The sequence below is a fragment of the Pelecanus crispus genome, chromosome 5 (genome assembly GCF_030463565.1).
Source record: "Pelecanus crispus isolate bPelCri1 chromosome 5, bPelCri1.pri, whole genome shotgun sequence".
Classification (NCBI taxonomy): domain Eukaryota; kingdom Metazoa; phylum Chordata; class Aves; order Pelecaniformes; family Pelecanidae; genus Pelecanus; species Pelecanus crispus.
In genome coordinates, this window is record NC_134647.1 from 82482130 (window position 1) to 82507763 (window position 25634).

General features: G+C 39.4%; 1 protein-coding gene across 1 annotated transcript in view; it reads left to right on the forward strand.

Moving 5' to 3' along the window:
• Nucleotides 1-3630: 3630 nt before the first annotated feature.
• The window catches only part of LOC104036648 (glyoxal reductase-like), a 32416-nt gene continuing 10412 nt past the window's right edge, over nucleotides 3631-25634 (forward strand). The window contains exons 1-3 of the mRNA XM_075711236.1: nucleotides 3631-3691; nucleotides 4131-4379; nucleotides 13090-13179. Coding sequence (XP_075567351.1) covers nucleotides 3631-3691; nucleotides 4131-4379; nucleotides 13090-13179 — 400 coding nt within the window. The remainder of the gene's footprint in view (nucleotides 3692-4130; nucleotides 4380-13089; nucleotides 13180-25634) is intronic.

Genomic DNA, 25634 nt, shown 5'->3' on the forward strand with positions numbered 1-25634 from the left:
AAGTAGGTCCCAATTCTCTTTTGAAAAGCTGTTGGTGCTTTGGATCTCTCTATTTCTACAGCTTCCGTGAAGGAGAACAGAAAGTTTAATGAGGCTGAGAGTCAGCTCAGATGGTGCATAAAACTGGGGGGGGTGGGGGTAGCATTTTTGTTTGTTAGTTGTTTTACATTTTGTTGTGGGTTTTTTGGGGAGGGAGATTGGGGGGTGGCTGTTGATTTTGTCTTTTGCGGGGGGAGGACGTTGGGGGAAGTTCCTGGTTTGGGGTTTTTTGTTGGTTTGGGGATTTCTTTTCCCCCCTGTAGCAACCACATTGTGAACAGGATTCTGCCTTCCTAATAATATTGGAAACTTCGTATGGATTGCCAGAGCACGTTTTCATCCCAGTTTTGATAGCTGTGTTCCTCAGGATATCGAGAAAGTGATGAGTAATCATGAGAAAAAGAACGACGTAACTAATTAAGCCTAGTTTTCAATGGATTTGTGTCCCTCGACCTATCTGTGTTTCCACTGCGGTATCCTTGTCTCTCCCAAGCACCAATTTTCACAAAATCTATAGGAATGTAATTATCTCAGACGTCTTCAGTGCTGTCAAATTTGGGTTAGTTCAGGCAGTGAGAGAACAGTGCTATTCCCCTAGGAAAGCAAGATAAAATACTACCTAAAAAATAGGGAGTTTTTCCAGACTTCTTTGTATTTGACTTCATTTATTAAAAGGAATTCCTATTTTTTGTCAGAGAATTCTAGAATAAAAATATATTAATTCACTATTTTTAGAAACAGTAAGAGGATCGAATGGGTCCTAGTTCATATAAGTCTTAAATGCGAGGTTGGATTTTGTCTTTAAATGTAATTCACACTGTACATGTATATCTCTGTGAACAAAGGGTAATCCCAAACATGTAAGAATGTTAATGTGTTCAGATAATGTTAAGTCTGGATTTAAAATATTAAAAAAATAGACATTTAAGTCACTCCACCTTCTTTTGTCACCCCTTCTGCATCTATGAATTGTAACATATTTAACGACATGAGTAAACACAAGAAAACTGTGATTTCTAAAGTCTAGAAGCTGTTGTGTTAGTAGCATAATTAACTTGGAAACCTGTTGTTCATGATTAAATTGGTTTGCAAAGTGGTAATATTAAATAATTAAGCTTTTTTAAAAATTATTATTTAGCGCATCAGGACTGTTGTAGTTCATTTTTAGGCATGGAAATTGAGATAATTCCCTCCAGACTGATCTTGGTCTCTTTATTTCCCGTGAAACAAGTCTGCGTGCCATCACTGAATGGGGAACAATAACAAATTATTCTGAATTTTCTTTCTTTCCCACTCTCTCCCTTTAACGTAAAAGGGTTAAATGAAAAAAAAAAAAAAAGTTGTTTGTCCTAAATGTTCTTACTGAAATCCATTATGCATGAAAAGAGTCCGAGTCCATTTGCAAGACCTCTAAATGAACTCCATTCATTCTGTGCTCAGAAGTGTCCATTCAGCCAGAAACAGACACAATAGTTACAACCTCAGTTATTTGGCACCAATACCAGCTTATTAAAAGCGAAGGGATTGTTATGAAAAAGTATAGTAATTCTTCTATGCTAGTTATATAATTCTTTAATAAAATTCCTTTAGGATCCGAATAATGCAATCATTGCATATATGCTCTTTGCCCATAGTTGCAATGTGGTAGCATTGCATTCATCTAAAATTCTTAAACACTCCTGCAGATTTTGAAATAGCTGTTTTGAAAATGTAAGTTGATCTAGCTCAACTTATTTTGATGTAAAACAAGTTATAGGGACGTTATTTCTAGATGACTTGGAAATTAAGCCAGTTCTTAATCATAATTAGTGGCTATGGAGGAAAAAAGTTCAAAAGTTTTGTCTTTTAAAACATTAGAACTTGGTTTACATTTGGAAGGTAAAATACTTAACGATACGCATGTCAAAATTGTAGGAATATAGTATTATAATTTCATCACTCTAAAATCCATGAAGCTAAATCAAGAATTCAATACTCCACATTTTGTAGGTCATGAACACGAAGCGGGGATTGTCCCACTGCGATCAGCAGAACGTCACGATCCTCAGGTGTATGTGTGTGATATCAGACCACATCTTATTTTAAATGACTTGAAGTGTTGAGCAAGATTACAGAGGTATCATTGGCTTTCCTTCTACGACTGGGAATGAACAAAAATGATAGGCACTTAGGAGAACCTAGCTTGCCTTACACGCAAGTAGGACTTCCGTAAGTCCTCGTTCTTGCGTGCCTTGTCATGGCGTGCGTGAGAAAGTCACGCGGACTGCCGTGGGCGTTCTCTCTCCAGCTCAGGTATGGGAGGCCCTAAGGATGAGCCTAAGGTAACTGTGCGTGTTTTCATTCGTTCCCTTTTTCTGGCAGTCTGGGTGGCCGTATACATTTGCTCGTTTCATAACACGCAGATAGTGTTTGATGTAAAATAAATACTGTGTTTGGAGGGTGTCCTCGTTTCAGCTGGATAGAGTTAATTTTCTTCCCAGCAGCAGGCACAGCGCTGTGGTTTGGATTTAGGATGAGAAGAATGCTGATCACACGCTGATGGTTTAGTTGTTGCTCAGTGCTGCTTGTGCCAGTCAAGGACTTTTCAGCTTCCCCTGCTCTGCCAGGGGCACAAGGAGCTGGGAGGGGGCACAGCCAGAAGAGTTGATCCCAACTGCCTAAGGGCCATTCCATACCATCCGGCGTCATGGGCAGTATGGAAACTGGGGGGGTTGGCCGGGGAGCAGCGATCGCTGCTGGGAACTGGCTGGGCATCGGTCGGCGGGTGGTGAGCAATTGCATTGGGCAGCACTTGCTCTGGATATTGTTATTATCATCATTATTATATTGTTATTATTATCATTACTATTTTACCTTATTTCAATTATTAAACTGTTCTTATCTCACCCCAGGAGTGTTTCGCACTCTTACTCCTCCAATTCTCTCCCCCATCCCACCAGGGCAGGGGCAGCAAGCGGCTGCGTGGTGCTGAGCTGCTGCCTGGGGCTGGACCCCGACAGACGGGAAGAGAAAGTTAACAGCAGGTACAAATTTCACTGTATATTATTCTTTGACCTGGAGTCCTTTATTAGATTCAGCAGTGGCTGAAGACCCCGTTGCTGTCGACCGTCAGGGCCGCGCGGGGCCCTTCTGGAGGTGGTGACGTAGCCATTGCATGCCGACTGCTGTTGGTAGCTCTAGGGCCTTTAAGTGCTACTCATCGTCTTAGAAGGTGAGTTTGGTAGCCGACTGGAACTGACTGAGCATTTCTTCCAACAAACTGTAGAAAATACTGTTTGTGGGAAGTGTGTGAGGGAGGGTGAAGGGGTGAGGGGCTCATGGCAGGAAAAACAACTAACAGGAAAGGGTAAGTAGAAACATCATCCTCCTTGCTCTCAACCAGTTCTTTATCTGACAGTCCTCCTGCTGGTTGCTTTTCCTGCTGAGTCTCCTCCTCCTTCCGTCCCCTTGACATGCAAAATACACATCCAGTGAATACCTACACAATGAGAGCTCGTGAGATTCCCTCTATGCCCATTCTGGAACTCTTGTGCAGGATTCCGTTGTTTTGGTTGCTGCTGAGCTTGACGTTACGTGCATTGCACCTGCGGTATGGCCCGGTCTGGGGTTGTACCGTGCAATAATAACTTGGACCTACCAGGAGTTCAACAGAGTAAAGGTTTCAGGATATGCTTTCTGCAAAGTGAATTGCTTTTTAAGTTCTGTTTTATTTCCTGTTGTTAAGATTTTCATCTGTAAATGTTGTGCTCCTATATGAAAACTAAGTGCCATACACTGATTTTCCATAAAGTGTGTGTTTTCTCTTTGGTCTTCAGCCTGCCTTCTGAAATCACTTCTTTACAGTTAAATGCTGTTGATATTTGATTTTGGTGGTTATTTCTGATCAGCGTCAACATGCTAGCACTTTATGTATTTTCCCAGCCTAGAGATCTGTCAGTTCCCATTTCTTTACTATTAGGAAATGAAGATTGAATAAGAAGGTTCTGTGACAATATATATAAAAAAAAAGAAAAACAAAAAGTAAAAAGAATGGTAAAATATGCCCCTCATAATTCACTGCTGACAATTCACTTCCGATTTCGTGTGCTTAGGTATTTCCCACCCAGGTGGCTGTTCCCATGATGCTGCAGTCCACGCGTTGCAAAAACGTGGTATTCGTCATAATGACACAGCAAAAAGGTACGGCTGTGAATCTCCCCTCCAAAAAGCCATCAGAGAGAGCGGTGTGGAGCGGGAGAACCTGTGGAGAACTACCAAACTGTGGCGTAGTGATTATGGCTATGAAAGCACAAAAAAGCCTGCTTGGAGTCATGTTGAAAGACTTGGTGTTGAATATCTCGGTATGAATCTTTACATATAGCTCATTTATTGCGCCTTCCATGCGGGTATTTGCAAAGATGAACGAATTCCTGAAAAAAATGATGTGGTACAGGTAGATCACAGACACCAAATTCTGCCCTTACTTAAACATTTGCAGATTTGTTGTTCTGTTTGTTCTCTAGAAGTTCACGTGCATATAATTGAGAGCACAGATTTTTTCCTTGTTGCAAATGTTTTAAAACAGATCGAGGTACATTTTGTAAAGGTACCTTTCATTGTTAAATTGATTTGAGGATCCACTACGTGAGTTTTATATATTTTGCTAAAAACACCTGAAACCTACGAAACAAGAATTCATAAACTTTACAATAATTTATTGGTAACAAAAATACCTAATTTCTTCTGTGATCTGTTGAATCTCAAGGAAAGGGTGTCCTTTCTAAAACTTATTTTGTAGGTCTATTAACTTTTAAAAATTCTGAATAACTGGCTTTGGCTTGGTCTGTCCGATGCACTATACTTTGGGGAGAATGTTAGAAGTATCTACAAGACTTTAGAAGACTGACTAACTAAATCAAACTAACACTGAATTAGGCTTACACACTTTCAAACTTACGCTGATCGTAAACTTCTGGTAGTCAAAAGATGTGATATTGTTGCTCCCTTATTAGGCAGGCAAAGAGCCGCAATAATGATGCCAATTAATTCTTTGCAACAGGGCATAGGAGAGGAGGTACCTGATAAAAATAAACATGATATTTTTTTAAAATGCTTTTGCTGCTTCTTCCCTAGCTGGAGCAATGAAAAGAAAGTGGAGGTAGAGGAAGATGAATTTAAAGTAATAATCTAAAATAATGACACTGGCGGAGACGCTGTTTATGCCGATAATCAAGGAATAATTGACCCTAACCATCAGACATTATCTATCAGTGTCCTGAAAACCCTCATTTTGCTCCTCTTTCCAGAGAAAGAGAACTTAAAGTTTATTTATTTAAATAAATTTAAATTTTATTTTAGAGTTTATTTAAAGAAAAAAAACTTTAACGAGGAAGTGAACAGCTTTTGTGAAGTACAGATTTTGCAAAATTAATGGCATACAATATTAATGGCAGACCTCTGCTGTATTCACCGGCTTTTTTGCTTGGGTGCATTTGCAAGGTGAAAGGAAAAAAAACCTGTATCTGTTAAAGACTGAGATATTTGTAAGCACCTCTTTGGCTCCATTCTTCATGGAAATGTATCCCTAAACTTCCTGCACAGGAACAGAATAATGCAAAATGAATTAAAATCTCTTTTTGTCTGTCCCATGCAAATACATGCAAGGAGACTTTCATAAACAAAGTTTCAAGCCCTGACTTTCTCCTCTCAGTTAAGAGCTAACATGTTTCCTCCTCCCTGCTTTCTGCTTGTTATGTTTTGTGTTTGCTTTCTGCTGCTTGCTTGCTTTTTTTTTGCTGCTTGCTATGGCACTGGTGCTGAATGTCGATGAGAGGAAAACTTGACTCACTTGCAGGAAATCATTTTCGGTGATTCGTTTTAATGCTGTAATTTGCTTTTATTTTCTCAGGTAGTAGACCGACTACAGTAGGTGCTCACACAAATACTCAGTTTACATACTGCTGCTAAGCAGAAATACGTGAAACAAGGAAAAAAAATCTGAGAGCAAGAAGCGCACATATACCATCACCCTGTGAGTGAATCCTTGGACTGACACAAACAGCTTGTGCTTCAGACTGTGTTTGAACTTCAGTTTGTCACATATGTTCAGCTCTGAGCCTTCTTTTGCTCATATTAGTAAGACAAATTAAGGAGTATTACAACTGCCTGTGCAGTTTGCCTCCATACCAGATTTCCCCTGCCTTTTTTTTTCCCCACACTCTCACCCATCTTCCCTTCTTCCTCACCTTTCTTCCACTGATGTGGAGATGTCTGAAATATTTATAAAGCTCTTCCTGAATGTTGGGGTTCAGCCCCAGGCAGCAGCTCAGCACCACGCAGCCGCTCGCTCACTGCCCCTGCCCCGCTGGGATGGGGGAGAGAATTGGAGGAGTAAGAGTGAGAAACACTCCTGGGGTGAGATAAGAACAGTTTAATAATTGAAATAAAGGAAAATAGTAGCAGTAATAATGATATAAAAGTAGTAAGAATACACGAAGCAAGTGATGCCCAATGCAATTGCTCACCACCTGCCGACCGATGCCCAGCCAGTTCCCGAGCAGCGATCGCTGCTCCCCGGCCAACCCCCCCAGTTCCCACACTGCCCATGATGCCGTATGGTATGGAATGGCCCTTGGGGCAGTTGGGATCAACTCTTCTGGCTGTGCCCCCTCCCAGCTCCTTGTGCCCCTGGCAGAGCAGGGGAAGCTGAAAAGTCCTTGACTGGCATAAGCAGCACTGAGCAACAACTAAAAACATCAGCGTGTGATCAGCATTCTTCTCATCCTAAATCCAAACCACAGCGCTGTGCCTGCTACTAGGAAGAAAATTAACTCTATCCCAGCCGAAACCAGGACACTGAACCATCACTTAAGTCTGACATAGTGACCTAAGTCAATGCTGGCTTCAGTTTGCTGTAACTTGACAACCTGTAAACTGTGATGGCTTAGGAAATACTTCACATGCAATTCACTGATCTGTCAGCGAGGACGGTGACCTCCGCCAGAAGGATGGGATGGCAAATGGAGTGACGGTCCTGGCTGCTTGAGTTTCATTTCTGCTGGATCAACTCCACAGGCCATTTTTGTTAAGCACAGCATGATCTGCACTCGTGTGACAGAGATAAGGTTAAGTTCTGTGTTTAGTGCTATGTATGAGACGAGGAGGCTGAGGGGAGACCTGATCGCTCTCTACAACTACCTGAAAGGAGGTTGTAGTGAGGTGGGTGTTGGTCTCTTCTCCCAAGTAGTTAGCGATAGGACGAGAGGAAATGGGCTCAAGCCGTGTCAAGGGAGGTTTAGGTTGGATATTAGGAAAAATTTCTTCACGGAAAGGGTGGTCAAGCATTGGAACAGGCTGCCCAGAGAGGTGGTGGAGTCCCCATCCCTGGAAGTGTTCAAAAAACGGGCAGAGGTGGCACTTGGGGACATGGTTCAGTTTGGTCTACCCTTGATTGGTTTAGTGTGGACTTGGTAGTGTTAGGTTAATGGTTGGACTGGATGATCTTAAAGGGTTTTTCCAACCTAAATGATTCGATGATTCTATGATTCTATGCTGGTGAAGTAGACCCTCAGAGCAGGTACAGTCCATGATGTGTGTCATGGGGTTCATAGACAGCATCGTGCTTTAGGGAGTCCTGTACCTCCTGTCTGAAAGCACCCAGCTGGAAGGTGCTGTCGGAAGGATTTTTAAGCAAAAAGTGGCACTGTCTTGAAACATGGACTTTTCAAGTGTTTGAAGAATGCTTAGAGTAAGAGGTGTTTGATGGAAATGTTGAGGGTTATCACAAGTCTAACAAAGGTAACTGGAATGCAGAAGATTGGTTTGAAAGTATGGTTATAAGCTTGTAGAACTAAGCTTAGATAACCTAGCTTTGTTTTCATTCATACCTGCATTTTATGCCCCTTTTCTGCTGGCCAGTCTATACCATAGAGAGGACGTGAAATCCGTGACAAGAAAAGATCCGGTAATAACAGGGCAATTTGTGTCCAAGCTTATGTAGGAAAGTAAATTCTTTAGTCAAAAGCATGTGCTGAAGCTGGCAGTATTTCTGTGAAATAGGAATGTGAAATAAAGGTACGTGAAATGTAGCTAAATCAGAATTTCCTGATCTCGTTATATGATATTAACCAAATATGTGGTGGTTCGCGGCATTTCCAGAAGATACACGGTTCACATAGAAAATTGAAAGATCCTGAATTATATATCTGTGAAGTTAGACCTTGATGTTGGAGGAAAGTTAGTCACTCAGAAGAGTGCAAAAAGAAAAAGCTGTAGGAGCCCTGGCAGCTACATGTGCAGCTGAGCTCTTTGTTCCAAGGAGGGTCCTGTTAATTTTCTCGAGGATCCTTATGGGCTACATGGTCCCTCCATGCAGAGTGAATTAGAGACTTGGGAAATAATCTAACAGGAACTGATAAATCTGTGCATTAGCGGTATATAGAATGCCAGCTGTTGGAACAGATGAACTGCTGAAAGCAGATGCAGTTTTTTAAGAGAAAGTGTTCCATGTAAAATACCGTTACGAAACTTTTTCGATAAACACTTTTTGGGCAAATGGTATTAGAAGAGCAGTGTTCCAGGATTTTTATGTGAATCAGTAGATTATATATCCATGAGATGCTGGAAATTTGTATTATTTGTGGGCAGTGGTTGTAACAGATATTCTGCTGCTTGCATTTTCTAAATGTGGTCCTCAACTAGCAGTCACAGTAAACCAATATGAAATGGCAGCAGATCTTACAGGTTTGGCAGTAGCAGAGCACATTCCTTGGGATTTGGATCAAACCTCCGAAGTAACTTCTTCTTGAATGTGATTTGTGGGTTACCGAATTCATAAAAAATTTTATTTTCCTTTATTTTCAACGTTCAGGCAAATTTAACCTATCGCAAATCCCCAGCTGGAGTTGGGCAAATGTTCTATCAGCATATTCGGTGTAATAGATGAATCACGTGAATGTTGCCAATACACCCAGTTCAGACTGTGTATGAATTCAGAACGCTTTGGAGGTTGCTTCACATCGATCCTTGCTCCAATAGAACAAAAAGCAACAACAACAACAAAAGATTGGGGGGGAGAGAAAAATACATCATGTACATACTGAGTGCAGTCACGATTGAGAAAAGCAGGGAAAATACGATCACTGCATGAAGATGACTGTGCTAAACACTGAAAAAATATACTTTTGCTTTTAGGCTTGATAGGAGCCAGGGCTTGTTCTTCAAAACTAGGTTTGTTATAGTGAGTTTTGACCTTTCTTTCTAATATTGCATTAGGAATTCGAATAGAATTGCAAACTTTTATTTCCATGACAACATGCTGTTTGCTTTTAAATGTGTAAAAAGTCCCTGTACTTCTGAGTTAAGAGGAACTGCGTTGATTGTAGCTGCTGCAACCACTAAGAAGTAATAAGCCACTCTATTTTAAATGTCTGTGTGAAAGCAGTTCACATGTTAATTTTAGTTTTCCTGCAGCACTCTGTTTTGACATTTGAATGAACTTCAGGCCCTCAGCACTGCACCACTACAGCTTGATTGTCCGTAAAGGATGCTGTAAAAAGCTGGTAAATACAAAATTTCATTGTTCACAATTGTTTGGGTGTTTCTCTTTTCTCAAGTGCATCCTGACACTGTGAATCATTGGGGTTTTTTATTTTGAGTTAAGATTATTTTTAAAAAAATATGCTTGGAAGACATCTCAAAGTATGGATAAATCTGTCCCACACTACAAGGCACAACCACATCGTTCTCAACAGATAAAAATGTAGCCTGCTCTTAAAAATCTCCAGTGATCAAGTTCTACATTTCTTGATTACTGGAACCTTAAGCTATTTTGCTCAATTATTTAAAACTAATTTCTTGCCTCCAAGATGAAAATAAGAGTGTCTGTGCTCGTGTAATCCCCCAGGAGGGGAAATATTTTAATCAGAAGAAAGCGTGTGGGTGTAGGTGTGAACGTGTGTGCAACTGAAGATGAAATCGTAGACCTTTGTTTGTGAGGTGCTTACTGCTTTTATTGGCTTACAGGTAGTATGGAAAGTTTTCTAACAGATGCAGTAGAAGTCAGCAGATCCTGATTTGAAACGAACTGTGCTTAGTTTATTTAAATAGAGTGGCAGCCCTGTTGCTCATTGCGAGGTACCTCGTATTCCTTCCGCTCTGGCTGCGCTGGGGTGGTTTGTGCAGGACTGGCAGAGGGACCGTTCTGCTCGCCCTCAGGTCAGGTACCCTTGCCCCGCGTCTTGCGCGAACGCTTCTTGCAGTCAGGAGGACCGCGCTTTGTGATCCAGTAGCTGCTTTCTAGCCCTGAATCATGCCTATATTGCTAACTGCGAAGGAATTTCTATTTCAACAAAAAGCCTAAATTAAAAGGAACATAATAGGATGGTGTGGACATCACATAGAATCATAGAATTATAAGTGATAACATACCTGATAACATCCCCTTTCTAAAATAAAGGACCAACAGCTAATCACAGAATCATAGAATCATCGAATCGTTTAGGTTGGAAAAGACCTTTAAGATCATCCAGTCCAACCATTGACCTACACTACCAATGTTTGCGTTGAAGAGGTCTCAGACACTAATACAGGGAAGGGGCACGTACTGCGTTTTTTTAAATATCCAAGGCCAGAGATCTTTCAGTTATCAAATCTGTTAAAAGTCATTCTCTGAGAGTGCCTCAATTTCTTGGGCGGCGTACAAAGCGTCTTTGTATGTGGAAATCCACGGTGTAGCTATTTCTGTGAACATTTGCAAACCGTGATGTCTAACAGTAGTCAGGCTTTTAGAAAAGTAGCTTTTGGTGAAATTCTGCTGAAGGTAATGATTATTTTTTGTTGGTGCTATACGACATGTTTCTGCATAGTTAAGCACTTCTTACAAGTCTGATCTGGAGAACGTAGCAAGCAACAATTAAAGATACGCAATTCTTCCGTTTTTACGTGAGGTAGGCATGAGATACCAGTAACTTACACCTACTTATATATGACATCTGTTTTATCCAAGAAAAAAAATTCAAATTAAAACATAGCAGTCTCTATGCAGTAAGTACCACCAATGGCATATATAATTTTGGATCAAAATGAACACTTAATATTAGCGATTCTGAATGCTAATCCTTAGGATTGTGTCTAATATAAGTCAGTGGAAATTTCAAGAGACTTTATTGGCAACAGAATTAGGGTAGTCCTGAGTTGGAACATAACCTTACCAAATGCTTTAATCAATATCCCAATATTGGTTTTCACTTAAATGTCACAGAAATTGGTATTTATTCCAATACCATATATTGGTATTTATTCTTAATAAAGACAACTTCTTTCTTCAGAGCAATTAGAGAAGAAGTAATTATTCACGGATCAGTGCTGAACAAGACTGCATGTGGCTTTTTTACTCTTTTCTAAATTGGGAATGGATTTTATGTATATAAGGGCAAAGAATGAACAACTTTCTCTTTAAATACAACATAAACCCAGATGCTGCAGATCATTATATATAAGTGCTATTTGCTTGTCTCAGCAATTGTGTTTCAAAGTCTAATGGGTTATTGATATCAGAAAGTGCAAATTTAGCTCATGATTTTTGTGATACACCCAAAAGAATTTTTTCCTTGATACATCTGTAATGTATGTTACTGTACAAAATTCTGTGCTGTTCTAATTAGATTCCTAGTGTAAGCAAAATTCGCGCTTTAACAGTGCTGCAGTGATGTACCCCAATGGGAACTGGTGTGTTATAGTGAATTTCATGTTACCTTCTCCTCTGAAATCAGGTTAAATTTCTATTTATAGAGGTGGAAAGCTAATATACCAGCCCAGTGGTATAGTTATCATTAGTGGAGTCCTTAAATGTGAATAAAAAAATATGGCAGAGGATCTGTGTTTTCACAAAGAGGTGCTGTAGAGGAATGGGGTGTTGCATTCAAAGAGCAAAAAACTCTGCTCATTGCGAACGAGTCTATTTTTTTATTTCTTAACTCTGTGTTTGAACTGCCAAAAAAGCAATATTATAAAGCACAATGATGCACATCTCAGTCATGCATTTATTTCCTTTTCCTGTTTTGTGTCAGACTAATGTATGCGACAAAGACCAACACCTCTTTGACTGGGATGCCTTCAGTTACTTGTTTCACCTGCAGTTAAGATTTAAATTGATATATAATTGTTTTCAAAGTATCTAAGTTTCTTCTTCAGAATGTCTAGCAGTGTCTACAGATTATAAAGGAGTTATAGATGCTATCATTTTTTAAATGTAGGTAATCTGATTTGGAACTCTTGAGCCCAATATATGTGAATTTCTCATTTTTAATTTATGTTTTTCAGTAGAAGGACAGTCTTTTCTTGCATGGAGACAACACACAAAAAAATGCTTTCCTGAAACAGCCAGTTTCAATAGCTGCTTGGATAATTTCATCAGCAGTAAATCTTAATTGCATTTGAAATTGTGCTGACATTTCATAACATGTAGGAAAGCATATTTTTGTTCCCTTAAAATAATACTAAAAAAAAAAAAAAAAAATCACAAACGCTGCCACAAAATTATAGCAAAAAAACTGCGTGAAAGAATGTGCTGTAATTTCCAGCAGAAATTCTTAACTGGAAGTGTTCTTTAGAAAGGAAACAACCAGACCCACTGCTGACGCTGTATAAAATATCTGTAGAACTGCCAAACATATTTATCTTCCATAAACCTGAAGACTTGTAGCGCTTCAGCAGTAGTCCAGTCTTGATTCCAGTGACCCAAATCCTTTTGATTTAAATGGGGCTTGTTATGCGTTGAAAGTTTATTAAGTGCACGTGTGGCCATGAAATTCTGATTACGGTGACCTAAACCTGCGGCACGTGTGCAATTTCTGCTACCTCTAGTCGTTAATGAAATGTTGTGGATTTTGTTTATTAAAACTAAATGGATGTATACGGTAACGATCATGGAGTAGTAATTGGAACTGTTTTGATGATAAGATGTTAGGGGCCACTATAGAGGGAAAATGCTGTTTCACATGGTTTGATATATATATTTTTGGACACTTTAATGAGGAGTCTGATTCTGTTTCTTTTTTAGATCTTTTTTTTAATACACTGGTGGTGCACATGTTCTGGATAAAAGCAATCGAGAGGTCCATGCTGAAACGTGGAGAGCGATGGAGGAGCTCTATCAGAAAGGTGATATAATAATGAAAACCAGTCTTGGCAGAAGGAATTACAGTGCATGTTGGGATTTGGGGAATTCATAGCGAGAGATGTTCAAAAACTTAACTTGAACAGGATGCTCAGATTTCAGTGGGATTTGGGGGTGTGAGTTATGTGAATCTCTTCGGAAATTGCAGCATTAGCATTTTGGTAAGTTAAATAAGAGAGCTTAGTGTTGCTTGTAAATAATACATTGCCAAATGCTGCCCGGGAGATTAATGATGGTGTGCATACTTTCTTGAGGAAATCTACAGATTACATTGAAATGTATATGCCACTATAGAACATCTTTGTAGTAGCCTCCTCTGTTTTAAGTATAAATTATGCTAAGTTTTACTTCCTTTAGAATTTTTTTTTTTTTTTAATTGTATGATGCCATTTTCCATATCATATGTTGTGGTACTTTATAGATCCATTTGTGTTTTAGAAAAGGTCAACAAAACAAAATGGCTAGATGAGAAACAAATGCTCAACTGCAGATTCTTTGGTACTAACTTTTGGAAAAAAAATTGAAAGAAAGGAGCTGTTCTCTCAAGTTCTGATAACCGTCAATTTGATTTTTTGGTGCACTGCCAGCTTCAGTTTACCTTCATAGCGGTAAGAGGAGTAGACTGTCCCAATCAAAATTTATCATGTAGATTTAAGAGGAGGATTTTGCTCCTAAAGTATGCAGTATTATTAGAAATAGTGTCGTAAGAGAAGATCCTGTCATGCAGTTCTTGGGCAATGTGGACCACCCTGCGTACAGCTTCAGAGAAGTTCCACGGACAGGGAGAAGACTTCTTGGATTAAGCAGTCTATCCGCTAACCCAGAGTTACTGAAATAGTGGTTGCAGCAGGAGAGTTGTACAAAGGCAATTACGGGCTGTGTGCCGCTACCGGTTTTATCAGAGCAATAAATAAACCTGTTCTCTTGGACTTTAGCCCTTCAGTTCCTTTTGGTCTGCCTCTGGAAACGCAGAAGTAAATTATCTTTGATACATCTTTTCTTCTTGCTTTTTATATTAAGCATAAGGGAAGTTGCAAAAAGTGTTTTCTGCCATGTAAGGGATTACAACATTCAGTTTTTAAAGAAACACTACACTGACCTAATATTTCAAAGCATAAACGACTTTTAAGTCCAAGGATGGATTATTTGACAAGGTACTTAATCTTTCCATTGGGAAGTTGCTTTGTTATTTTTTTTTTCTGATGAGTATTTAAGTTAGTGCCCAGATATGCCATCCTGATTTGCTGCAAACAGGTTGTATTTTCACCTTCTATTATTATTCCTATCTCATTGGCTTTATTCTGCTTTTGCATGTGTGTTTGTGATCTTTCCTGTCTTACACAACTCTTTCTTTCTCTGTATATCTTCCTAATGGGAAAGACATATATATGTATATTATTGGTTAATATCTCCTAATGGGAGAGCTATTCAGTGGCCTTCCAGTAAGACACTGGAAATACCAGCACTGGCCTCATAGGCAGAGGAAAAATTACTTTTATTTTCTTTCCTATGCGTGATACCTCTTTACTTCCTATGCGTGATACCTCTTTACAGACATCCCATGTTATATTTATTTTTCCTGCAATTGCCGTTCTTCAACTGTTTTGTCAATTTGCATGTTGCTACCCTCAGTCTTTTTCTGAATTTAAGCACTCTGTGGACTCGTGATTCATTTAGCTGAGCCTAAGTTTTCCGGCTCTGGTTGTCTAAATTACCTCAGTTAGATCATCTACAGGGGAAGGAAAATTTATTAGTCTGGTTGAATCAAGTGCCTCAGAACATTAACCTCCCCATTTTTGCTTTAAGGGATACAGACTCTGGATGTCCTGACCATAACTATGTGTTACTGAAATGACAGGCAAATGTTAACCACTCTGGACATGGAAAAGCAATGATTCCCGAGGAAAATGTTAAATAATTTGTTTGCATGGTTAACCACTAGACTTTCCACTGAAGATTAAACACTTGCTGCGTATCTTTATGTGACTAGCTATGTGTTATGTGAGCAACATGTTAGCCTTGGTATGAATTGAATATAGGATTTGGTCAAAATTCTCACTTGAGGAAAAAAAAATCATCTTCATTTGTTGGGGAAAAATTGTAAGTTCTATACAAAACAAGTGAGTTCTTTGTCTTCTCTGAACTGGACATTGGTTCAGGTAGTCATTGGTTTCTGTTTGCAATCCTGTTACTTTTTTTTTAGGAAATGTTTATTCTGGAAAAAAAAATTAGTAGAAACTAAAAGCTTCACATTTAAGGATGGACCGTTTAAATGAATAATATGCTTCTGCAGTGAATCCGTGAAGGAAATACTGAAATTTTTCAACTTGCTATTGGGTTTAGCAACTAGCTGTGTCCATATTGAAGCGTGTCTGAAAGTGCAGTGACAATAAACACTGTTCTCTGTAGAAAAAAAGTTGGTTTTTTTTGTTATGGGACTCATAATGCATATCTATCTGCAGGAGACTTATGAGATGGTTAAAAGAGCTCAATATTGACCTAAGTCTTTGGCCTGGCTGAAGTTAACAAGATTTTCTTTATTGCTTCTCTGTATTCACAGATTGTTTGAGTGCAGATATTGGAAAATCTCATTCTTTCCACTTCAGTTTAAATCCAGGTTAATATTTATTCTGCAAAATTCCACTTACCTGGGGCAAGCAACATTTTAAAATAATGTAAATTATTAATAGCCTTTTTTATTGTTATTACCGATTGCCCTAGGAGGAGGGTAAATAAACTGTTAGTACCCAAGACTGCAGAAGTCTTTAATGCAAATCTTTTTAAGATTGTGTTAAGTTTTAGATTGGTCACAATGGTCACAAGTTGACACAAGAAAAATCCCAACGGCCTCTAGATTCATAGCTTTGAGAGAATTTTTTTTTTTTTTTTTTAGGTCATGTCTACAAAGATAGGTTCAGCCCGGTTCACGTGAGAGGCAGCACACAGCAGCTGAGACGCAGGACTGCAGCAGCACAACTTGCAGGGCTTCTGGCCTGACGTATCTTCTCACCCAGCTAACTGGGGAGAGAGCAGAGGTTCTGGGTCCGTGCCCCTGGCCAGGTCAGCATGCACTAATTTATAAGACTCTGCCCCCAGATAATAAAAACTCTGTGTGACAGGTTAAAAAAAAAATCTGAATTATTTGTCAAAATTATTAAAATAAATGTTTTAGGGAGCAGAAGACTTGCATAAAAAGCTAAACAAAACTCCTCAGATCATCATGAGCCCAATTTTAGTAAACTCCTAAGTACCTCTGGCTGCAGAAGAAATAGTAGGTTTATTGTTATTTGAAGGCAGCATGTGCCAATGAAATCGGTGTGCAAACTGGTAGATGTGCATTCATGGGGATGTGTGGGCATCCTTAAGTTTACTGTTTCTTAATCCTTGACTGCTTAGTAGTGCTTCCTATATACACTCTTAATGAAGGTCTGGAGTTGAGCTGTAACATCAGAATATTCTCCTAAATAGAAAATAATGGGTTCAGGTGACGAGAAAGATCTTGTGCTATCACTGAAAAATCCCCACTGTGGCTTACCACTATACTGTTTTTGTATTTCATCAAAGGGAATTTGAGGTTAACATTTTTCAAAAGAATCTCTTGTCCTGATACAGTTTGAACTGGAAACACGAACAATTTAAAATGAGACTCTGAACAGTATTTGTTAGAGATCTGGTTGCCCTCTCCAGTTGATTACTTAGCATACTGACGTTTGGGGCTGCACGCCTTGGATCCGGTGTGCTTTATATCTTTGGAAGCTAAACAGAATCTGGTTACTGCCCCAAGGCTGGGGGCTCAGGACCACACTTGAAAGAAGGTTTCACATTTTCACACTCTCACCCTTGTGCTTGAATCCACTGTTCAACTGCCTAAGGCAACTGAGCAGCTATCTCAAGATCTTGCTTCAGGTTAAAAACAATTTCCCAGAATCCTGGGCATTTTTCTTGAGATTTTTCATGAGGGAGACCATGACAGAGAGGAGAGCATGCCCAAAAACACTCGTAGGGATTCTGAAGCCACTGTTGTCCTTTGCTGCAACAGTATGAGATAATACATTTATTATCTACGTTAAAATAGCACACCCCAAAAGTTTTAACCGCTTTAGGTGTTTGAATCCCTCTGGGTTGTGTCTGAAACGTGGTCCTGTGTCTTTAGTGTTTGTCCTTGAGCTACAGAGTCTTTGGCTAAACATGCTCATCTTCTGTTTTCTCCTGGCTAAATCCTTCAGTATGTTTCTTAGAGCCCATTAAAGGTCCTGCCAGCATCTCTCCCTCTTTAACTTGACATTAATTAAGAAATTTGTATATTTTTACCCTCTATCCTCTCTTCCACACAAACAAGGCAAGGTTATACTTTTAGTTTGCTCTTTTAGTATTCCTGTTGTATAGCCAGAGTCCAGGCATTAAATTTGCTGGTTTCCCTAAATAGCTTTTCAGGGGAAAATGTCATACGGTCCTGGTCAACAAAGGTAGATGCATATTTACAGGGGTATACAAACCTATAGCAATTGTATCCTTCCATAACATGAACCAAAACTTATCTATTGTATGTACATTTCCCCAAATCATACAGAAAGTGTATTGGAATGCTTATTTGTCATATTAATGAATTATAACACTGCTTGATTCATGAGACATTCACATGCTGCTTAAGAAAGGATCCAATGCAGAGATTTCTGTTTTGTCTTACAGTCTGCTGTCTTCCGTAGGTCTTCAGACCCTGGGATTTGGATGCGTTTAGGCCCAGCCTTGCTTCCAGAGGGAATTGTGCCATCTCTTACGGTAGCTCAGGGATCAGAAGTTTGCGCCAGGTCTTGGTAGTCAGCCCAAGTGATCGGAAGATTTTTCTAGTGGGAAAGCTCCTTAAGGAACTGCAGCAATTTCTGCGATCGGTCATTGCAACGGGAACAAATGAATGGAGGAGGATAATTATGGTTTTCTTTACTGTTTTTAGGATTGTAGTGTGTACCTGGCGGTATGGAATAAAGGCACCACCTGCACTAAAAACTCCCATTGAAAAATGCTGGGTGACTTCTGACAGACCAAGCTGATAGCTCTTTATTCATACCAGGGAAGACCTTATTGTTAAACTAATTTCTACTAGCTGAGGACAACCTTACAGTTTCAAGAATTAGTTTCTTTAAATGCTGTTATGCCTGAGAACATAGCATTTTGTAGCATTTCTTTTTTTTTTTTTTTTGCGGGGGGAAGGAGATTATCTTCTGTGACTTGTTAACCTGGTCCAGTTTGATTGGAGCTGTTTCCCAGGAGCCGGGTGACTCCACTGCTGCATGTGCATCTGCCTTACGGTCGCAGTCAGAGTGAAGAAGTCTCTACTGCAGTGCTGAGAGGCAGAGAATTCTAGACGTGTGTCTTTGTTCAACAGCCTGCAAACATGTTTTCCTTTAAAGAGTTATGGGATAAACAGCGCTGAGGGAAAAGGGAGAAAAAAATTCTTAATTTTGGTCAGTGAGACATTTGTGTATAATAACTGGTTCTTTCTGTTGTAACAGCTGAAATCAGCTAGGATTCTTGTAATAACAAGGCTATGGTTTGAATTTTTGTGGTCTCGTACATTGTCATTTTGTGGAATTATCCTCTCCAATACCTCAGGACAGAGGCCAGCCTGCCTACAGAACCCATTCCAAGACACATACATTGAGTCAAATATTCCCTTGACAGCTGCAACATTCTTGTATAGGCATCTGTCATCTGGCAGATGAAAGCAGTGTGGCAAGCTGCTTTGACATCATGAATAGTCATTATATATGCTCACTGGTAATTGGTCTGTTCCTAGCAAAATGACCCTTTCCATATGCAGTGTCTTTAATGACCTTGATTTTGGCATTGTGGCTAGCCCATCATCTCGGCAAGCTTTTCATACACACATGCACATGATTATTTCTCCCTCCATCTAAAAATGCTGGGAAGAATGAGGGCCCCCAGCCAGCTTTTGCCTGAAGTTGGCAAGAGTAGTAACGTGGTGGTTGTGCTGGATTCAGATCCCACTGGGACTCGGTGCCATTTTACTAAGAGTAACATTTTTTGCTTATCTTTTTAGTGTAAGCAGTGCAGCTTATGCTTACATGAAAAATTCTTACTTGCATCAGAAACTCCTTAATGTGTTAACATACGATTTTGTTAAACGTAGGGAAACGCTCTTCAAAATAAATACAATTATTCCATTAATATGTTAGTTTAATAGTGTTTGTGTATAATTTGAAGAGAATCCCATAAAGTAACAGCAATTGTTTAGCCCGGTATTTGAAGCCATGTCACTGTGTTCTTGGAAAAAAGTTATGTTTTGCCTAATTCCAAGTGAGAGGAGAGATCTAATCAGCCTTGACAATATTCTTGTCCTTTTCATCTTTGGGCACAGATGAGTTCAGTCATCATCTTTCCTTCCTCCATTTTCTGTCAGTTCTTAAAAGTATGAGTGAGGGTTCAGTAAACCAAGTACAGTTTTTGTGTAGGTGGCACAGATTTCTAGTACATCCTTTCCTAGATGACATATTCTGCTTTTATCCTACTGAAAAATTGCTTTAAATCTATGCTTATATTGTCAAATGATGAACAGCTGACAATTTGTCAGTGTACAATTTGACAATATAATGCAAACATTTGTGTTACAGCTCCACAAAATGTTTGTCTCAAGTGTCTGCGTTGGTAGAAGTCATATATGAATGCGTGTACATAAGTTGCACTAAAGTTTTAACAAGTAACAGCAAGTAACTAATTTTCCTAGCAACACATCTTTTTCATATTGTCTATAGTATTCTCTCTGTACAGATGAAGATGCCTCATGGGCTTGTTGTTATCAGAAACACAGTTCAGAGGTGTTTTCATGGGTTGAAGGTGGTTGCAGTTGGTGAGGATGTTGGTTGCACCCCACCCTGTTGATCAGATAAGATGGCAATTAAAGACGTATGCAAAAAAAAAAAAAAAAAAAAAAAGAAATGACTACACATATTTATGTTAAAGATCATAAAGGAGTTTTCATAATGTGCAGATCTTATTTCAGGACAAGTACAATCTTATTTAAGTACAAGAAATTGCCATAGAACAAGTCATTTTGGTGCAGATGTAAAAGTGGGAACAAATCTAAACTTGCATGAATGTCTAACCTCATTTGTTATGTTTTGCGCTTTTTTTTTTTTTTAATTTTAAGGACTTTGTGGGTAAGTCTAAGTGTAAAAATAAGCCCTCAGACTTCTTTGTTTCATGATTTATTGCAGTGTATGGCTTGTGATTTTTCTACTAGCGCATGAATCCTTTCTGCCAAAAATTTAGATAAATCTTTTTGCTTAGCTTGCTTAAAGCAAATGTACACTTTTGTGCACCCACACGGAAGTGCCCAGAGGTCCCAGTCCCAGTGTGAACACAAGAACTCTCGGGAAGCAGGCAATGCTGAAATACATTTCAAAGGAAAGTCCTTGTCCGAAATAACTTTTTGTCTCAATAAATAATGTACATGGTTTGGGGAAAAGGCATCATTTCCCTGTTCTGCACATGTTGAATTTAAGCCCTAGATTCTTAGCTATTGTAAATCAGTATTGCTTTACTGGCATCAGTCAGGTTGCTGTTACTCATACCAGTTGGGAATCATTATCCCCTCTGATAGGAAAGTCCAAAAAGTATCCCAGTTCAGGAAACTGTGCCATCATAGTTACCGGGAGGGCAAACTATTTAGAATCTGTGTGCTCTCCATACTACTTTCCAAGTGCTAGTTTTAAGGGTACATATTCTAACAGCCTGGAAGCACTTTGCGGAGTTGCTGATAGTTTTGATCACATTTTCATGACATAGTGTGGGGGGGCAATATTGACTTAAGGCATAGTGGGATCGATTCGGTACCATGTTGCTTTTGCAGTTGTGATTGCCCAGCTGTTTGTGAGCAGCTGCAGGGTGTTCTAGAGTCAACCGTGTATTTTCAGCCTTTTTTTAAACCTGTGTTCTGCTCACAGTGTGATTCTACATGCTTAAAACTGGCATAAGACAAGGGGAAGTCTGTAAGAGTGCAAGGGCATTGATTCGGTTTTGAAAACAACCAGACAAACGGCCTTTTTGGTGGATTCTTTTTAATCTGATCTGGCTTGTAATGTCAACTGGAGAAAAAAAAAAATGTCAACATAACTAAGATAGTGTTGCATCGAAGCTGTGAGAATGAGCAGCCAGGGTCAAAGAGAGAGCTGAGTTAGCTAAGAGTAGCTACGTTAAGCTAGCCTTGCTGCATCATGCTGTTGAGCTAGCCATTGAACAGTTGTGCAGACTGACAGTTTGTAATGAGTTTTCGGCCACAGAAGTTGACAATTTGACTTCTACTCATGCCTCCTCTCCTGTTGGCCTCCCAGTGTATCATGGTTCACAGGCGATGTGTAGCAGGAGTAATGATCATGGAATTGTAGTAGCAGGAAAGTCATTTTAAGGCAGATAAGCACCTATGCTGGGGTAATGAATAGGAGAAAAAGAAATCCTTTGGGGGAGGAAGCATGATTTTTGTGTTTTCAGTTTTGCAGCAGTCTTCCTGTGTGTCTTAGACAGGGCACATAGCCTTTTGGTGTCTATCGGTTTTTAGCCTGTGCAATGGGAACAAGCGGTATTTCATAGATTTAGAACTTAATTCCTTATTGGTTCTGTCTAAGAGTCGTCTGCTTTATTTATCAAGGCTTTGGCTTGCAATCTGCATGTGGGGCACACTCAGCCTACAGCTTTGATTTAGCAAGCTGTGCTGAAATCGAATCTTGTACGGTTTCTGAGTAACACCGTTTGCCCACAGGGAAGTTTTCAACGTGCGTGTCGCAGAGAATGCGGACCTCTCCACCCTGTGTAACCTCCTTTAAAAAAGGTACAGTTACTGCAGTTGACCTCTTGTGAAAAGTGGATCCATTTGCGTTTTTATTCTGTGGCCTGAACAGAAGTGGGCACTGTTCACTGGACCTGGGAATTCTCCCTTGCTCTGACTCGTGTAGAGCAGCAGGGAGGGGGAGGAAAACGGGCTCCGCAAAGCCAGTATCCAGTTTTGTCATTTAAAAACCCTTTCTGATCTGAACTTTGTACATTTAATATTCCAGAGAGTATTTAGAAGTTTGATAAAAGTCCCTAATAGTGCTAGAGAACGATAAGGCCCACTATTGTACTAAAACGATGTTGTGGTGCCAAGACAGTATATTTATGCTTTTTTTTTTTTTTGTCGCAAGACTTAACAGTGCCCATCGACCTTTGTCTAATTTGGTATTATACTAAGTAAAGGAAAAAACACCCAATCCTTCTCTCGGTTGCCATAAAAAAAATGCCTTCAGCTTAATACGCAACTACATGGCGAACCAGTCCATTAGCATCATGTATTTCTTGCTTCACACCAGCTGGGAGTAACACAGTGTGGTGAAACTACTGAGGTGGTGGAGGCCAAGATTTTTTTGTGTAGAATAGAAAAGATAACTGATTTCCCCCCACCCCCCACCCCCCATTATGATCAACCATTATTTTGCCAATATGTTTTCTCATGTGTCTTGCAGAGTTTCACGATAGTTTTCCAAAGCTGGGTGAGAATTTATGTTCCGCCGTTGTGGTCAGTCAATTTTCAGCATGCATAGAAGAAGCATCGTTGCCAAATTTTTTTTTCCTTCAAGCCCGTGAAGTCAGCGTCGCAGGAGTAGGACAAAGCCTCGGTAAGCTTCGGGAGCTAACGGGGAATTGCAAACTCTTTGTTTATTGCACCTGGCACTTGCTCAAAAGCTGCTTCGTAGGGGCCAAACCACCCATTTCCTCAAGCAGATAAGGAGGATGCGTTCTCTCCCTGAGTCAAAGCTCTGTGACTTTGTAAATAGGGCAGTAGAAATGTGGATTTTAAAAGTGTGCTTTCTAGAGGGATTGCAGCTAGCCCATTGCAAACTTCTATCTCGGAGGACCTGCACTTCAGGACTAGTTACACTGGCTAAGCTAAAAAGAAGTATAGACTTTAAAACCACCTGCTATCACAACAGCTAAGACATGAATTGTGCCAGAATTGTCCGAAATGGGATTTTTAAGCACACTAAACAGCTATTAAATTGAAAATAAATGCTTTTTTCCCCCCCTTTTCAAGAGCGTTCTGGTGGTTTCGAGGCCCATGGCACAAACTTTGGGGAAGCTACCTCTGCCGGAGCTCCGTGAAAAAGGAAATATAAGGAAATCTGCCCGCCCCCCCCCCAGCTCTTTCGGGGCAATGAGTCAGGAGCCGTTGGCGCAAGTTTCTCAACATGTAATTTTTTTATTTCTACTGCTGATGTGATCATTTTATGGATCGTGTTTGATATACATAGTCACAAGTGTTGGTCTGTTGGGTAATGCCCGGGAGCTAACCAAACCTTCATTTTCTTGTCTATCACTTTCTAATTCTTCATTCTTGGGAATTAATCCAGCAGATGTAAATCTGGAAATAATTCTGTATCATCTCCTGCTTTAAGGCAGTCTTTCCCAGATTTGGACCATGCAGAGCAGCTGTGTTAATCTTCCATCAAGCAGATGGAAGCAATTCTCTAGAGTGGAATCCATTGATTGTTCATTGAAATTCAAACTCTCTATTTTTCAGGAAATTCCAGTGTTTTGAATTCATGTTTCCACCATGCATTGAAATAAGATTTTTAATACAGTCAGGCTGTGCAATTGTTTTCATATTTATTGTATTTTATATTGTACTTTAATACAAAAGTCAAAACACTCTAACTTTCATGTGTTAGACTGTAACTAAAAACAAAGCAATGGAATTCAAATGAAGGGTTCTAACTTTGCCAAAACTAAATATGTGTCTTTAATGACAATGAAATATTTTAATTGTATTCCCCTAAAAAAAAAAAAAAAAAAGAAAATGCTGGTTCCACAAAAGCATTGACATTCTAATTACTGTTTCTCTGTTGTCTGGGAAAACGTTTACTTTCTTGGCAATTTTGAATTTAGCTTTCTCTGTGCAACATCGCCCTAAACACAGGAATGCCATAACATTGATTTTAGTAGGAGCGACTCAGATGACTTTTAAGACAAAATATAACTGACCTGAAATTTCTTGATGGGAAATCTAACAAAAAAACTTCTTATCAGTGAATGCAATGAGACTAGGGACCAGACTTCAAAGTCTCCTATGAGAAGTACGCTAGAAGCAAAACATCCTAGAGTATACTGTAGTGGGGAAAAAAATGGAAGCTTTCTGTGGAAATGGACAAGTTTAATAAGCCCTTTCATCTTTCACGTCTGTGATTTGAGTTTTGTTTTATTTCAGCCTGAAATAAAAGCTTTATTCTTCAAGGGCAATAACAGCATGTTTTTTTGTAACTCCCCAGCTTTCAACAATGGAGTATAATATTTTGGTTCACCATTGTGTTAAAACTGCAAGTGTTTTTCTGACTTCTTTGGCACGATGATTTATTAGTGTTGACACTCCAGCGTTGTTTGTCAGTCGAAGTCAAAAGCTCAGGTTTTGCTCCTTCTGGCAGATTACATACGAATTATGCAAATCGCTATAGTGCAGGTTATAACCTAATTAGGTTATACATCTTGAACAATGATCATTTCTGCAAGGGAAAGCTGTCTAGCATTTCAGCTGCTAATGTATTTTTTTTTTCTCCTTTTTGTATTTCACAAAAGAAACCCCGTTAAGAAGTGATAGTATGTGTGCAGGTTTTGCTGCTCTGCAGCTTATCTGCTTGTGCTGCTAAAATACGTGAAAGCGCCATAGCAGTCCCGTGGCTGTTCTGATATGGTTAGCGGCGTTTCTAGCGCAAAACTGATTTTTTTTCAGGGCTTTAACAAGCTGTTTATCATAATCAGCAATAAACTGTAACTTCACTTACAAAATGTCGTAAAGACTAGAAAAATTTAATTTCTTTGTTTTGTCCAAGTAAGTCTAACCTGCAAATTCAAGATACTTTGTAGTCTTATAGCTGATATTTTTAGATGCCAGTTTATGGTCTACTTGGGAGTTATTTTTTTTATACATAAACCACATGCATTTTAGGAATAAGTACTTGGCTAGTACGTTTTTCTCTAACATTTTCATTAGCTTTCACTTCATGTGAAGTTCTTCCTTTTAGTGTATTCACATCTCTCAGTTGCATTAATAAGTGCTTTTTCCGTGTCTGTATTCCAGGTTCAAATCAAGGCAGATGCACATAATTCCCTGCTGACCTCGCGCTTCTGACCATGGAATGAGGGCAGTTTCAGTCCAGAAATCTTTCCTTTGACATCAAATGGCTGGAATTGCCCAATGACTTCTTTATTGCTGAGAAAAATAACAGTATAACTTTTGGCTTAATTCCTTTCTTTTTTGCTATGGGTATTTGTATGCGTGTATACTGTCCTGGTTTCGGCTGGATAGAGTTAATTTTCTTCCTAGTAGCAGGCACAGTGCTGTGTTTTGGATTTAGCAGGAGAAGAATGCTGATAACACGCTGATGTTTTTAGTTGTTGC